The sequence below is a fragment of the Hippocampus comes genome, unplaced genomic scaffold (assembly GCF_001891065.2).
Source record: "Hippocampus comes isolate QL1 unplaced genomic scaffold, H_comes_QL1_v1.1 scaffold590, whole genome shotgun sequence".
Lineage (NCBI taxonomy): Eukaryota > Metazoa > Chordata > Actinopteri > Syngnathiformes > Syngnathidae > Hippocampus > Hippocampus comes.
Genome location: NW_017806273.1, coordinates 109,380 through 125,308, shown reverse-complemented (window position 1 = coordinate 125,308; position 15,929 = coordinate 109,380). Strand labels below are relative to the sequence as shown.

Below are 15,929 nucleotides of genomic sequence, written 5' to 3'. Positions count from 1 at the left end.
TATTTGTCACTCCCAGTTAAAGTTGACATTTTAACGGATACATAAAGGAAAAGAGAATTTTAGAAAAAATTAATATTTAACCCTTTCAGGGACAGTGGTTACTACAGTGGACAGCTTATCATGTTATCAGATTACAGGGTGCGTGAAGAGGTTAAACAGCAACGTGTTCAGTCAAACTATATCATTTTGTCCACTAGTTTAATGCTAACATGCAATTTGAAATGCCATAGATGGACTTACGGAACGTAGTGTGGATGATTCAAGGCATTTACCCACTTTTCTCTGGTCAAATGACGTGTAAGGGTTTGTTTATTCGCGGCGCCGTCTCTTGCCAACCGGATGCGCTTCATATTCGGGCTGTTCCATATACCCAAAATGCAATAGCTGGATATTTTCACCCGATATCTCACTGATGATATTACTATGGGTTCGGTGAACACGATGCATTTTTTAAAAGAAAAAACAAAATATCCATGCGTTCACGGAATATTAAGTGTGCCATCCGTACATACTTGACAGCGAGCACAGAAGTGGATGTCTGGCATATGAACCTGCTTCTTTGCACTTGAGGAATGTGGCGCCCCATCGCCCACTGTTTTAAGCCATCTCCAACGTGTCTCTTTTCGCAGGCCGGCGACCTCTCCCCAACCGCCGAGATCCATAACATGGATTCTCCCTCCTTTTGTAGCAACATGTCGGCCAACTCCACGCCTCTCAGCAGCAAAAATCCCAGTTTCGAGGTCCAACTGCCGGAGGACTCGAAGCAGCGGGTGAATAAGGGCTTCAGGGTGTCTGAGATTCTGGAGACTACCAGCTCCTACCGCTCTTCTATTCTCGAGTTTTTCACCAATTTTGCTAAATAGTCGCTACGCTCGCTCTAACTTTGGGTTCTTCCTTCAACACTTTGGGTTCTTCTTAATACATTCTCCTCTCTGACTTTTCCTCTCCTTTAAAAGAGCATGTGACAATCGTGTTGTTTTCTTTTTGCATGGTAGAAGGGAATGAACTGGCAAAGCCGGCTTTATCATAACGCTTTATTTAATAGTAGAAATTATGATGGGATCGTAGAAGGGTTTTTTCCCCCTCTGTGTGTCGCTCTGCTATAAGAGGCAATGTGTATACCTACTGCTTCTATGTGCGGGCGGGGAGAACTCCTGTTTGGGCATGCGGGACCTACACAAGGTGTACACATTGCCGGCCCCCTAAATGAAAGAGTGTGCTGGGCTGCCGGGCTCGCACTTAAGACTCAAAATCAGTTGAATTGGCGCAACAAATCCTTCTAAAGAAAGACAAAAGCCTCGAGGAGCGTCCCTGGCAAGGTTAGTGCAACCATTTACCGCCACAAAATCATGATGTTGACAGCTGTGCATGTTATTTTTGGATACTGTGAACCCTCGCTATAGAGTTGATGAGCCCAAGCCCCAACGTGAAGAGTGGACATTTGCCAGTAAAATGAACATTTTAGAGTTGCCTTAGTACACTTGTCATGAAATCATTATTTCAAGATACGAGATGACCCAACTGTCACCATACACTTCCTTTTTTCCTCCAAAGTATTTCCGACATTTTTTGGGGGGTGTTGTGTTCTACCGAAAGTACGTACATTCGCAAAGTGCACATTGGCGAGGGTTCACTGTATTCACATTTTGCTGCCTAATGCATTGCTGTGTGTATATACATGCTGAAGAAGCACGTCTCCTGCTTTCTAACAGTTTTTACAAGCAGATGAAGACACAAACGTGGAGGACACGTCGCCGTCCGTAAGCTCCCTCCCTCCCGAGTTTCACTGCGGCGACACTCTGGAGGCTCCGCCTACTCTCTACAAAGATCCGGACCTCCACAGCTTCTTGCCCAGGTATGCCCATCTGGCTCTTTCCCCAGAAGGGAAGTAATATACTGGGGATGCATAGAACATATTCTAAAGAATTTTAATGACTCGACTTCCCCTTTGAACAACTGTTGTTGAACACAATACATGCGATAGAACAAACAACAAAAATACTCCCATATTTTATTTATCCTCTGTGAGTTTTATTATTGCAGCTTAGTTGCAATAGCCTTCATCTGTGTGTCATCATCAAACTTTTTCCACTCGTGCTGGCGAAACACGCCGACTGAACTCTTCTTTGGCCATCAGCCTCGCAGAGGAGGAGCGAGATGACGTCACGGTGGGCTCGGGCTCTTCGCCGCCACCCTCGCCCTTCTTCTCCGCCATCCTGGCGGCATTCCAGCCGGCGGCGTGCGACAACGCCGAGGAGGCCTGGCGCGCCCACCTAAACCAGCTGGTGTGCGACTCGGACGGCTCCTGCGCCGTCTACACCTTCCACGTGTTCTGCTGCCTCTTCCAGGTACGCCATCAAGTCTATTCAGAGCGGGCCTCATTCAAGGGAAACGCTGACGGGATCGCTCCTCTGCTTGATTGACTCTTGGACAAGAAGACTAATTATCCCTTTTTTTGCATATCCCGCTTTGAAGGACTTTTGCAAGACACGGTTGAGGAAAAAAAATGTAGCACAAAATCAACAGGCAGTGTGTGCATGTTTACTTAGGTCAGGGTTCGGGAGGCTTCTGTAGTCAAGTTGTAGTTTTTTTTTTTGTGTATCCCCTCATAACAGTGCAGTTGTAGACAAACTGTGACTTGAAGATGGCGCCTCTTACGTGTCTGTTTTTGGATCACAGAGTATCCAGAGCAAATTTAGCTCACTGACCTGCGACGCTGTGAGTTACCTCAACGACAGCCTGAGAGGATTAGGAGCAAAGTTGCTGAGGTCGTCTCAAATGCTGACCACGTGTGCCGAGTGCCCCTTGTTGTTTATTGACGCCGACACAGTGAGTCACCTGACCTGTCAGAAGATGAAAGCTTCCATTTCAAACGCTGTGTTGTATCGAAGGTATCTGGACCGCAACGCCTGGTGTTCACTGTTCACAGATCATGTCGTACGGTCTCCTGGATAAAATGAAATTCAGCGTGCTGGAGCTGCAAGAGTACCTGGATACTTACAACAGCAAAAAGGAGGCAACACTCACGGTAAGGAATGGTAAAGCAGGCTTGAATATATCTGGTTGAGTTGCAATCAATCATTCCACGTTCTGGTTCCAAGTGGCTGAGCAGCTGTAAGGCCACCTTCCTCCGAAGTCCTGACACGACACGCCAACCCATGGAGCAGGAGGAAAAGGTAACAGACGGTTGGGACTTAAAAAGCATCACACTGTCCATTAAAAGTCCATCAAAAATCCTTTTCTGGAGATCTTTTCTGAATGTTTTGGAAGAGCAGGTGCCAGGGTACTTGATGTACGACTGATGAAAAGCTCTCTTGCTTATGTGCATTTGGAATCGTGTTTAAAATCATTTCCACTCCAACTAACCTCTCACGCTGTATCTTCTGCATTGCGATCACTGTGACGCTGTAGCTCTGTGAGTGCTTCCCCTTACACACTTTTCATAAGCTTCTTTTGCCGCATGTCATCGTAAAGGGGGCATATTATGGAAAGTTTATTCTCACGTACCGTAATTTCCCACTGGTAAGACACCACCTAATATACTGTAATAGCATCCATCCATGATCTGGTCCATTCATCTTCAGGAGGGTCGCGAACGTGCTGCTTGCCAGCCAGTCGCAGGTCACACAAAGACAAACCACCACTTTAGAGCATTCAGTTACTTAGAAAGAAGAAATAAACTGCTTAGTTGACATGGTTAGGAAAACCCTGGGAACCGTTTTTAAAATCTTGAAAGAAATGCACAATATGTTTCCTAAGCTATTGTCACTCTACATTGCTGGCATGGATAGATGAACAAAGATAAATCAATCATTTTTAGTAAAGGCATAGGGACCAGTCAAATTCAGATTCAGATTCAGAAAACTTTATTCATCCCCATGGGGTAATTGGACTTAACAGGCACGCTTTGCACAAGAAACATGAAAAACAAAGACGAACATGGGATACAGTGCGAAGGGCCTGTCGGTAATCGCCGTAAGTACAGCGCCCCGAGTGAAATTGCATAGCGGCTCTGCTGCCTGTGCATGTGGGGGGGGGGGGGGGGACGCAAAGGGACTTGCACGGCAGCCCTTTGATTCTCTTTGCTTGCGGGGGGGGGGGGGGGGGGGGGGGGGGTGACGCAAAGTGACTTGCACGGCAGCCCTTTGATTCTCTTTGCTTGCTCACTTCTGTTTCTGTCCTGTGACATGCTCGCTTTGTAGCAAATGGAATCTCTTGCTGTAAGTTGGAGCGGGCTTCTTTTTCTCATTGTCATCATTTTAATTTCATGTCTGAAATTAGCTGCTTTAGGCTGGCCTTGGTTGTTTTACTTGCAGAACCGGTGACTCTGACGCAGGGAAGAAAGCAGAGTGTGAAAATGATTGAAAATAGTGTTTTTGCACATTTGTTTTCAGCAACTGGAGCTGTGTCAAAGACTCTACAAACTCCACTTTCAGCTGTTACTGCTGTTTCAGTCCTACTGTAAGCTGGTCGAGCAGGTCTACGCAATCAGCTCTCTTCCCAAAGTAGGTACACCAAGTGACGTCTTGACAAATAAAAAGAAAAAAAAGCACTCTGCAGTATTGTACTAACAATTAAACTGAATACAAAGAACTGAACAGTTGAGTTCGACACGTATGTAGACAAAGAAGACAGCCAGAACAGAGAGGAACTAAGTTTAGCCTGGGTTGTTGGCAGAGGTTGTGGAGAGTTTTCACCGCAGGTGCATGTTGTTTCTGTAAGCCATTGATTTTGAAGGGTGATGTCAGATGAGTTTGAAATGTGAGTGATTTTGGATGATAGCGCTGCAACCGCCTTGACTTTGTGACATGTTGCCGCCTGGACCCGTAGCTCAGCAACATGTCCCGAGAGCTGAGCGACTTGAGGAGCCAGTTGAGAGCGGCGTCGTTGGAAGATGACAAAAGGGCGCCAGGAGAGCCGTGCGCCTTCAGCTCGTCCGAGGCGGCCGTGCAGGCCATCTTGGAAGTTCTCAAGAGCGGCGGCTTCACCTCGGCCATTCGCTACATTCGGGAATGCAGGTGACATGGCGCAGGGATGAAACTGGACCATACTGGGGGAAGTGGAAACCCGAACTCGGAATATTCCCCAAATATTGAAGAGTTACTTTTCCATTTCAAACGGTACCCTTTTGGCTGGGTTTGAATGTTAAGTTTTGCCCATGAATTGATCATCAAATTCATTGCCAGTCATTTTGCGAATCGCAAAATCGTTCAGAGCCATAGTTTCACCAAAAATGATCCAAATTCTCTGATTTCAGCCTCACAAAGTAAATATTCTCTGTCATTGTTGCTTATTTCAAACCTTTAAAGCATCACAAATAAACAACTTGCATTGGTTAATTTTCATTTTTGGTGCAATTATTCAGAGAATCATTGATTCTGGAAATATTTGATAGTGACAGTGAGTTTAACTTGTGGACATCCTCTGTCAACCTACGGCGTAACCTCCAACGAAAATCTTTTTGTTTCCAGAACAACGTGGCCCAACGACATTTTCGGCAGCCCCTCGGAGGACGAGGTCCAGACCCTGCTCAGCATTTACTTCCGTCACCAGACGCTGGGCCAGACGGGCACCTTGGCTCTGGTGGGCTGCAAACGGGACCTGAGTGACGTCTCGGCCAAGCTGACCGAACTCAACGGGGAGATGCGCGACGTGATTGGCCGGGTACGCGGCTACTGGGCCGTCGCCGCCTTCCTGCCCGACGCCAAGGTGTCGGGATCCAGCCTCTGATCGCAATGCGCTCGACGGCTCTTCTTGCACTACTGACGCGGCATTCACACGCAACTGCGCCCGAAAAGAGTTCATGCCGCTTCTTTGGTCACCACCGCTTTTCCCTTTCCCCCTCAAAATTCTACACACCGACATGAAAAACATTTTTGACAGGGTGCATATGGGCAAACACTCACACAAGATACCAATATGAAATGTATTTATTTTTTGCTCTTTTCTTGAAAATAAGAAACAAAAGTCCCATATCCATAAATGTTGACAGTCTTTGCCCAATACATTTTTTATGCACCTTATCTTATCACAGGCTGAAATCTTCTTGACTCTGCCACAAGCTTGGCACACCGATTTCTGGGCACTTTGGCACAATATATACTTACCGGCCGCACACTAAACAGATATAACATACCAAAGCTTTGCAATTCATCTTAAAGGGGAATTGTGCAATTTTCTTTCACACACGTGGAAGAATTTTACTGTGCAGTAAAGAATGTATTTGAAAGGAAAACGTAAGAAGGGAGGACGTATTACTTAGTGATGTGTGTGTGTGCTTGTGTACGTGTGGGATTTTATCCGGCGGCTATTTTAGATGGGAATTACGGACGCCGATTTAAATGGACTGTAGTCAAACTACTTTGAAATGCTGCAGATCTACTGTAATGCTATGAGTGCGTTATGCATTACAAAAAAAAAAGTACTTTGTATTTGGAACAGCTTTTTAGCAAATGACATTTATATTTAAGGAAAACATTATTTTTTTGAGCCTGTTACACACTTCTTAGTTTCTTTGTGAACAAAACTATTTTCAATGAATAACTGTACATAGCGCTATTGGAAGCTTTATTCGAGTCTATTTTTATCAACTTGCAATGTGACTTGCCTGCGATTGGCTGGCAATCAGTTCAGGGTGCAGCCCGCCTACTTCCCCGAAGAAAGCTGGGATAGGCTCCTGCACGCCCGAGACCTTCAGGTTTGGATAATGGTTGGATAGAGTGCGATTTGCATATACAGTGAGTAGAAGAGATGCATATTTTTAAAGATGTAGAAGTTGTAGTTGGATGTTGTAAATAGTCTTTGCCATGTCCTGAATTTGGTGTTGTGTACACTTAATGTTACAATTAAAAATAAAATGTACCTTTGTCAAATATTGTTCATTTGTACAATGAATCTTTTGGGGATACTCCAACAGAAATGATGTGTGAATGGTGAAAAATGGACTACAATTCTGCAAATACCATGCAAAAAGGAGCGTAAGTGATGAATCTTATTTTGAAGGCAAGACGTTCATAAATACGTACTGTACATTTGTATTTCGATTATTTCGCCTCATAAATCTCTTATTTTGAAGGCGAGCCTTATGTAGTTCCGGTATTCAGTGAGGCGCGCGAGATTTGTTTGGTTCACAACTAGCTTAAATGTTAATGCCTTTAACATTAACTTGAAGCTTCGACACACTTCTGTCGAGTTCAGCTTGTTTGTTTTTTTTTTTTACAACTTTGATACGTTATGTGTCATGCTGTGGCGTTCTAAAAGTTGACCTCACGCCGTTATGGTAAGTGGAGTCGAATTCACATCGTTTTGTAATTTAATAGTGGGTCGAAAACGTCGTCTTTGTCTTTAACAGCTTTCAGGCTCGTCCGTGTCATTTTGAGTGTGTTCAATCTCAATCGAGCTTCATTTTATGGCTCCTGTCCCTCTGTAGGTGTGCCAAACAGGACCTAATATTCGGGACTACTTCAGCCTCGGGAGGTGGATTTCTTCCCTTCGCGGAGCATGTATGACTGTTTGACAGAAGAACTTTGCAAAGGTAACAAGACATAAACGACTGCAAATACAAATGTTAAAGGTCCACAAAAAATTTGCTCGATGAGCCGTTTGCCGTAGGGCCTGAGGCCACCCTACATTCCGATCGACGCCAAAGTCTTCTTTTCAATGACAGCAAATTTACGAAGTCAAATAAAATGTCGTTTCCATGATGACATTCAGTCGCTGAATCATGGACGTTTACTCGACTACCGTTTCCTTTTCTTGTTTACTTTCGACCCAAAATTTATACGCCACTCCCAACAAACAACAATCCATCTTGAGGCTTGATTGGATAATTTCACAGCATTTATTTTTCTTACCTCTGAACTTGGACCAAATGTCCTTTCACTCGCTGTCCACTTTTCTTTGAGCAGTGAATTTGTAAAATGATGTGCATTGCTTCGGATAATCTACCGAAAGGAAAAATGTCAACTCACACTGCTCCAAGAACCAGAGTATATACTTGCACTCGCAATCTGAGTGACCTCCAAACAGGCTGAGGAGAGGGTATGTGTGTTTTTGGGGTTTAATTAGTTAACTAGATGTATGGGTTTTAGTGCATGGGTTAGTGATTTATATGATAGTTTCAAATGTGCTTTTTGTTTTTCTCAACTACAGTCTTCTTCTTTTCATGACAGAGTTGGGACAGTTGGACCCCGACTGGTTCCAGGTGTTGACCACACGAGCGTCCTCTAAGGAAGGAAACCTCTCCGATTCGGACGACCAAGAAGAACTTTGTCCCAACCAGGAGGCAAACTTCAAGACGCCTTTGCGCAAAACTGCCGCTGCCGATGTGACCCAAAGTCAACACTCTTCGATTCCTCGGGTGTTCAGACGCAGCTATGTTCCATCCCCGGATAATGACGACCAACAAGGTGTGGAAAATTGCATTTCTGATTTGAATCCATTCAAATGATTCAATCAAGTCAGGTCAACTTGGGGTTTTCACCCAACATAATGATTGGAGCAAGCTCCCGTCAAGACAGTGAAAACCATGGCTTGTATTTTCACTCCTATGCCAGCAATTCAAAAGCCATCAAATTGCGCTGTGTAGTGCCAATAATAACTTAAATCTGTGCATCCAACAACACTGCCGTTCTGCTTCTAGTTGAGCTTTTTTTTTTTTTTTTTTTTTTGGCTAAGTGTCCAAAATGTGCACCTTTTTTTCCTTTTAGAGATTGAACCGCTGCCGTGGGACACCAGGAGTCCGTGTTTGTTTGGGCTTGCCAAGGACGCGTAAGTGAAGTGGCGCTTCCGGTGCGTGTTTCAATTCCTGGTAAATCTGTGAAACAAACTCCATGATGTCATCACACAGGGTCCCGCATTCAGATTATGGATATGCACGCCCACGCACTCCCAACTGGTTTGGTAATTACATTTTTTTTTTTTCACCTTTTAAAGTCGAAAATGTCCTTTCTTAATGGTTTTTGTTTTGTTTTGTTTCCCTCAGATCTGCTTCACACGCCACAAGTGTCCCCAGTAAGTTCATTTATTCTCGCATAAATGTGATACTATTGACATTAGAGGAAAATGGCAACAATTGAGTTTGAAATGATGCAGGCCAGTTACGCCCAACACATCTGCGAAAGCCTGGGCGCCGACATTCACCCCGATATCTCGTGGACCAGCTCGCTGAATACGCCGCCAGCTTTGCCTTCCACCCTCATTATATGTAAGCAAGAATTTTGTTGTATTCCTACTGTATGGAAAGCTTGACAACCGCATTGTTGCTTTTGTCAACCTGCAGCGAAGACAATTGAAAGTCCCAGCCCGAAGACATTTTGTATGGGCAAGAGTGCCGTGGTGAGTTTTTATTTACGCTTTGCATGTTGCTTGATATTTTAACTATACTGTATACTTGATGATGATATTTGTCACTTTTTCCTCAGCTGGTTCGGAAACTCTTCCCTTCTCTGTCCAACGATTCCAGACAGGGGGTCGCGTCACCACAAAGCAATGACTCGCTTGAGGTTCTGCAAGGTATTACAAATGCTGTGAGAGTTCTCCCTTGACTTGTGAGTTCAATTTATCCCGTGATGATGATCGTAAATCAAATAACAAACGATAATATCTTAAATCTCTTTCCCCCATTTAAATGAATGGAAAGCAATGAATACATCCCAGCACGTCACAACACATGACATTGCGTGCTGTACCGGGCATCCTCAGATGACAACAGTTCTGTATTTCAGCAGTGGCGTCATCCAAATTTGTATGCAAGTCAGAACATGTTGTAGTCTATCACAAACCAATGCTAATGAAATGGTGAAGTTGTAATTACTTGTATTAAAAAATACTTCCAGGCCACCCAAAACCATCTGAATCTGATGCTGCCAATGAATATTGAACAACTCTCCTTCTCCACTTTACAGATTCTGATTTCCCAGAGGCCGGCCCTCATCCAACGCTCCAAAAGTCCCCACGGCGATCCCCGGAGCAGAGCAATGGCACCCGGAGGCAGCCGCTCCCTGAGGCGATCCGTAGCCCGACGCCCAGTGTTCCTGACGGCACCGAAAACAGCCCACCCATGATTTTGACCAACAGCAGTTCGGTACTGAGGCAGGTGAAGAGCGAAAGAACGAGAAGGATGGAAGAAAAAGAACACGGCAGCAGCCCCTCGGATGTCTCAATTGAGTCCGAGCTTGCGTTTTCTGAGCAAAGAGAATCTGATCAAGCGCTATGCAGAAATCCTCCAGTGGAAACTGAAGATAGTGAACTGACACCGTGGTCACCGTTGCCTCTATCAGAAATTCCAGCCACCACCGTTGCCACCCAAGTGGAAGATAAATGCCCAACACAAGCGGAGAGTCCGGTCAAAGCATCTTTGAAGTGTGCTGGATTCACCCAGAAAAAGACGGCATTTATTTACACCATTGATAAGGAGAAACACTCGTTAAAAAACAACTCCGTGCAAGGTATTTCACAAAACGCCTCGATGTATACACTTGTTGTTGTCTCATGAAGTGTACATTTTTGCTCGAATTTCCCGCACACGCAGACTCACATTTTGATGTGGTACAAATTTGGTATCAATCGAGCACATTTTGATTTGAAGGAAATGGTGAACCTAAAACTTGTGTGTTTTGGAATTCATGAGTTGTTTATTTACTTTTGCAGGGGGGTGTTGTTAGTCATGATGGACCTTCTCTGAAATGTAATGACACTAAGTGAAACTGGCCTCAATGGGCTGAATTTTCAAAACATTCTCGATTCACATTTCAGAGCCCGGTACAATGTGGAGATCGTTGCCTTTCATTGGACATCAAGAGCATTGACTTTTGTACTTTCATTTCAGGTCATAAGCTGCCTGTTACGCAGATGTCGAAAGCCAACGATGGAGCCGGCGTTTGTAACGTCGGTGATGGAAAGGACGAGCTTCAGCAACGGGAAGCTGTCGCAAAAGAAAAGCTGCCTTCCTTGCTTCGAGTGAACACGAAGGATTTGGAGATGTCGCAGCTTTGCCGAGCGTTTGCGCAAGACTTGAGTCAAATGTCCTATCCGGGCGCACCGCCTCAAGTGGGCCCGCCCTCTCCTCCTCCTCCTCCTTGCGGCTTCTCCCCGTTTGCCTGTCTGACTGCGCTGAGAGTTGCTCGACAGAAGGCCAAAAGGCAAGTCGGGCCTCTCGGTGAAGTACATCTCGATGCGCCAGCGCCGAGCGACAGTGGCTTCCTGTCGGCCGATGCCGACGTCTCGCATGTGACTGCGGCCTGCGCAGAAAAACAGGAACTGCGTCACCGGCGGACGTTTGAGTCCACACCTACGAAACAACACGAGATGTGTTTGCAGGAGGTTTTACCTGGAACGTGGACTGACACCAAAGATACAGCGCAGCCACGAGGGAGTTTCAAAGACTCGACCCACCCTCTAGTTTCACTTCAATCCAACGGTTGTGAAAGGACGCAAGAGATTGTAAATGTTTCTCTTCCCTCGATTCAAGTGTCGGGATTCAAAACGACTTCAAACCAGAGTATGCAAATACCGGCAGCCGAGCCGCAGAAAGACGAACAACCCTTTGACATGTGTGATGCTCAGCGGCAACCCATGAAAAGCGTCCCTGGTAAAGAAACTCCCACAACATCCGATTCTGCATTGAGCCGTCCAGGAAGTCTCTCTGAAAAGTGTATGTGGAAAAATAGGGATGAAAATGGTCGTGAGAGGGAGGAGACACTGCAAGGCTTCGATGGCTCCTTCCAACAAGTTCAAATTGTTCCAAAAAGTCCCGCAAACGTGAGCACGGGCACATGTCAGGCTGATGGAGCCATCAGTTGCGATCGTGATCCCAAAGAGGAAATTCCTGCGGGGTCGTCTTCTCACCCGAGCCGTCCACCAAAAGCTTCCCAAAACAATTTGCCGTTTGACAGTTACGACATAAACGAGTCGATTCAAGGCTTTCTTTGACATGTGTGATGCTCAGCGGCAACCCATGAAAAGCGTCCCTGGTAAAGAAACTCCCACAACATCCGATTCTGCATTGAGCCGTCCAGGAAGTCTCTCTGAAAAGTGTATGTGGAAAAATAGGGATGAAAATGGTCGTGAGAGGGAGGAGACACTGCAAGGCTTCGATGGCTCCTTCCAACAAGTTCAAATTGTTCCAAAAAGTCCCGCAAACGTGAGCACGGGCACATATCAGGCTGATGGAGCCATCAGTTGCGATCGTGATCCCAAAGAGGAAATTCCTGCGGGGTCGTCTTCTCCCCCGAGCTGTCCACCAAAAGCTTCCCAAAACAATTTGCCATTTGACAGTTATGACATAAACGAGTCGATTCATGGCTCCTCTTCATTCGTCAAGCCGGTTCAGGATGCTACAAAAAGTCCTGGAAACGCAAATGCAGTCGCACATCAAGTTGATCAAGCCTTCGAATGTGCCCGTGATGCGACAGAGGAAATTCCCGCAGCGTCGGCTTCTGCTTCCTGTGCCCAAAACTGCGACCGGTCCAACTGCCAGCTGACCGCCTCCCAGAAAGCTGATGTGAAGGCGTTGTGCACTCTCCTGGAAGAAGCCGGCAGCCAGTTTGACTTCACCCAGTTCAGAACCGTCAAGTTAAAACAACCGGGCAAAGAGGCTTCCGCCCCTTCATCGAAAGCTGACAAAGACCTTGAACCACACTTGCTGTCCGGGATCGATTTCGAAGACAGCTTTTGCGCAGAGCCAAATGAGAAAACGACTTCGACCTCATGTGGTACGACTCATCTTGAAGAATCCGGTGTTGCTAGGCAACCCCTATGTGCACATACTACGGAAAAAGAAGAAAGGGCTGAAGAAAGTCTCGTCAGAGTTTCCAAAAAATGTCTGAAGAAAACCAAACATTTATTTCAGGTTTTGGAGGCGAGTACTCCAGCGCAGAAGCAAAGTGTTGAGAATGATCGGTCCACTATGCGCACCTCTCGGAATGAGCAGCAATTTGTTGACGGCTACGACAGGGAGGAGCCGCTTCAAGGCTTCTTTTCATCCGCCATACCCGACCAAAGCGCTCCAAAAGGTTCTGGCAACATGCTTGCGTCTGCGCGGCAAGAGGGCTTTCGGATGGCCAGTGGCAAAAGCCTTTTGCTTTCGCCCAGAGCGATGCAGAAGGCACATTTTGTCTTCAAAGACTGCGCTGCTGAAAACGGACCGCGCCTTGTGGAGACTGAGCCTCTCATGAATGTAGCGGCGTCGCCGACTCTTGTCTCCTCCGTCGGTGGCTGTTCAAGCAGTAGTACTGCATTCTGCACGGACGGAGGGAAGAGAGAATCTGTGTCATCTGAGGCATTGGCTAAGCAAAGAAGCTTCTCAGGAATCAAACATGTTGACCATTCGCTGGGCGGATCCCAGTTCGCAGGAGGTAAACAGGTTTCCTCCGCTGCGCCGAAGAAAACGGAATCCTTGCTCGATGTTTGTCATGAAGTTGAGGAACATCCGGTATGTGACCAAGCATTTGGCAAAAGTGATTTCCCGCTGACGAGCGGGAAGCCTCGCTCGTTTTCAGCCAATGATCCCTTTGACAAGCTGGGCTCCACTTCAAAGAGTCTCTCTGTTTCCGGTGGAAAGACAAATGACGGAGAACGAGGAAATGCTGCCAACGTGCAGGCAACGGATGGTCAACTCGATCCTGTTGAGAATGAAAAGCCAGAGCATCAAAACAGTGAAAACAGTGCAAGTTCATGGTTGGAGCTGGATTTTTCGACCTGGACTGGTGGTGGATTCTCTGCCGCCGGTGGGGAAAACGCATCGGCGTCTGCAGTGGCCTTGACAAAAGCCAAACCGCTTTTGCAAGAAGACCGCGGAGCTCACCCGAGCGCAGAATTTAAAAACGGAACCTCCTCTTTACTCGAAGGTGTTGACCATCAGCCGGGCGGGTTCCGGACGGCGAAAGGCAAACGAGTTGCTGTTTCCTCAGCTGCGCTCAAGAAAGCACAACTCTTGCTGGATGATTGCTCTGAAGTGAAGGAACATCCGCTCTGTTATCCAACGGCGACAAAGAGTGAGCTCCCGTCTGCTAGCGAGAAGCCCGGGTCCTTTTCAGACAATTCACTCTTTGCCGACGACTCTCTCTTTGACAACCTCGACTGCACTCCGGAGAGTCCGTCTGTTTCTGATGTGAAGGACGCAAAAACAGCAAATGCCACAATTGTGGATAACATTGACTGTCCAAATGATCAGGTCGAAAATGGACAGTGTGATAATAATGTGGCAAACTGTGCAAATCCATCTTTGGATATCGGTTCTTCTTCTTTATTGAGTGTCGGTGGGTTCTCTACTGCCAGTGGGAACAAGGTATACGTGTCTGCGGCAGCCCTGAAAAAAGCCAAAGATCTTTTGCAAGAAGACGCCGGGGATGCCCTTAGCTCCAAAATGCAACACAGAAGCTTTTTAGGTGTCGAACGTGCTGACCTGGCAGCTGCGAGCCAAAATGTCACCGCTTCTTCCGCTGCTCTTCCGACAATCAAATTCTTGCTTGACGAAGACCTTGCAGTTGAGGAACACCCGGGCTGCTCTCCACCCTTGGGGAAAAGTGAGTTCCTGTCAGCTCGTGAGAAGCCAGCTTCATTTGCAGCCAAAAGTGACCTGGGCTCCACCTTAGAGAGTCCCGCTCTGACGCCGCATGACTCGAAACGAGGGAATAGCACAAGCAAAGAAACGTTGGGTGGTTGTTTTCCAATTGCAGGTGTTACACCGAAAAAGGCATCTTTACCCCACAAGGCGACGCTAGAAGCAGATGCTCACTTCAAAGGTATGATGGACAGTCATGATGGAACGTCCGGAAAAGAGAATCCGTCCATCGTCGGCGCAACGGCGTTCACCGTGAAGACGGATGCTCAAAACGGTCCCCTACCAAATGGGAACATTCGGCTTCATCGCGATGAGGAAAAGCCTGGAAATCCATCTTTGGATGTTGCTTGTTCTTCCCTGAGTGGCGCTAGATTCTCTGCCGCCAGTGGGAGCGCGCTACCCGTGTCTGCAGCGGCCATGGCAGCAGCCAAACATTTTTTCCAAGAAGACCACGAGGATGACCCGAGCGCAAAAATGAAACCTGGAGGCTCCTCGGGTGTCGACCGCCTCGACTGTCAAGCGGGTGGATTTCAGACAGCTGGAGGCAAACGAGTTACCGTTTCTTCCGCTGCGCTTACCCGTGTCTGCAGCGGCCATGGCAGCAGCCAAACATTTTTTCCAAGAAGACCACGAGGATGACCCGAGCGCAAAAATGAAACCTGGAGGCTCCTCGGGTGTCGACCGCCTCGATTGTCAAGCGGGTGGATTTCAGACAGCTGGAGGCAAACGAGTTACCGTTTCTTCCGCTGCGCTTAAGAGAGCGAAATTCTTGCTCGATGATTGTGATTCAGTTGAGGACCATCCGGACGATTATCCACTCGCAAGAAAAAGTGAGTTCTTGTCAGCTAGCGAGAAACCTGGGTCATTTTCAGCCAAGTCCCACTTTGGCGATCTCGGCTCGACTTCAGACATGATGGCCGCTGGAGATGGAATGTCAGATGTTCGAGTGAGCAAAAATATCCCCAAGATCCAGCTTGGAAACAAGAGCGCTGCTCCATTTGGAGACGATAAAAACACAAGGCATTATAAGAACTTGGCAAACTCCGCAGTTTCATCATCGGCTATTTGCTCATCTTCCCCGAGTGGCAGCAGATTCTCTACTGCCAGTGGGAGGAGCCTGTCTGTTTCTGATGAAGCAGTGATAAGAGCCAAATCTCTCTTCAATGACCTTGAGGGTGAAAACCAGAAGCTCCACCGCAACGCTAGTTTGCAACATGCCAAACGGGACGGTCCGCAAAATGTGGGACTCCAGACGGCCGACGGCGGAAGAGCTTCTATTGCGTCCGCTGCTCTCAAGAAGTCAAAATCCTTCTTCGCTGAGAGTCATGAAAGCACAAGTGCTAGCCGACATTTCAACTGATGTCGG

General features: G+C 46.8%; 2 protein-coding genes across 8 annotated transcripts in view; both read left to right on the top strand.

Moving 5' to 3' along the window:
* frya (furry homolog a (Drosophila)) overlaps positions 1-6,876 on the top strand; it is a 39,319-nt gene extending 32,443 nt beyond the window's left edge. For 2 of the 7 annotated variants that reach the window (XM_019857559.1, XM_019857558.1), the window contains 10 exons: positions 630-770; positions 1,713-1,855; positions 2,138-2,348; positions 2,680-2,829; positions 2,930-3,028; positions 3,102-3,176; positions 4,203-4,220; positions 4,395-4,505; positions 4,831-5,018; positions 5,472-6,876. In XM_019857559.1, coding sequence (XP_019713118.1) covers positions 630-770; positions 1,713-1,855; positions 2,138-2,348; positions 2,680-2,829; positions 2,930-3,028; positions 3,102-3,176; positions 4,203-4,220; positions 4,395-4,505; positions 4,831-5,018; positions 5,472-5,730 — 1,395 coding nt within the window. In that variant the 3' untranslated portion in view covers positions 5,731-6,876. Of the gene's footprint in view, positions 1-629; positions 1,320-1,712; positions 1,856-2,137; positions 2,349-2,679; positions 2,830-2,929; positions 3,029-3,101; positions 3,177-4,202; positions 4,221-4,394; positions 4,506-4,830; positions 5,019-5,471 lie in introns of those variants that run through there. The other 5 variants (XM_019857561.1, XM_019857562.1, XM_019857560.1 and 2 more) reach the window with 3 other exon arrangements.
* A 222-nt stretch (positions 6,877-7,098) lies between these two features.
* Positions 7,099-15,929, top strand: part of brca2 (BRCA2 DNA repair associated) — a 15,943-nt gene continuing 7,112 nt past the window's right edge. The window contains 13 exon segments of the mRNA XM_019857533.1: positions 7,099-7,279; positions 7,430-7,534; positions 8,172-8,408; positions 8,709-8,769; positions 8,849-8,901; positions 8,984-9,012; positions 9,094-9,205; positions 9,281-9,336; positions 9,423-9,513; positions 9,906-10,448; positions 10,829-11,927; positions 11,929-15,139; positions 15,141-15,900. Of these exon segments, the coding sequence (XP_019713092.1) occupies positions 7,501-7,534; positions 8,172-8,408; positions 8,709-8,769; positions 8,849-8,901; positions 8,984-9,012; positions 9,094-9,205; positions 9,281-9,336; positions 9,423-9,513; positions 9,906-10,448; positions 10,829-11,927; positions 11,929-15,139; positions 15,141-15,900 (6,286 nt within the window). The 5' untranslated portion in view covers positions 7,099-7,279; positions 7,430-7,500.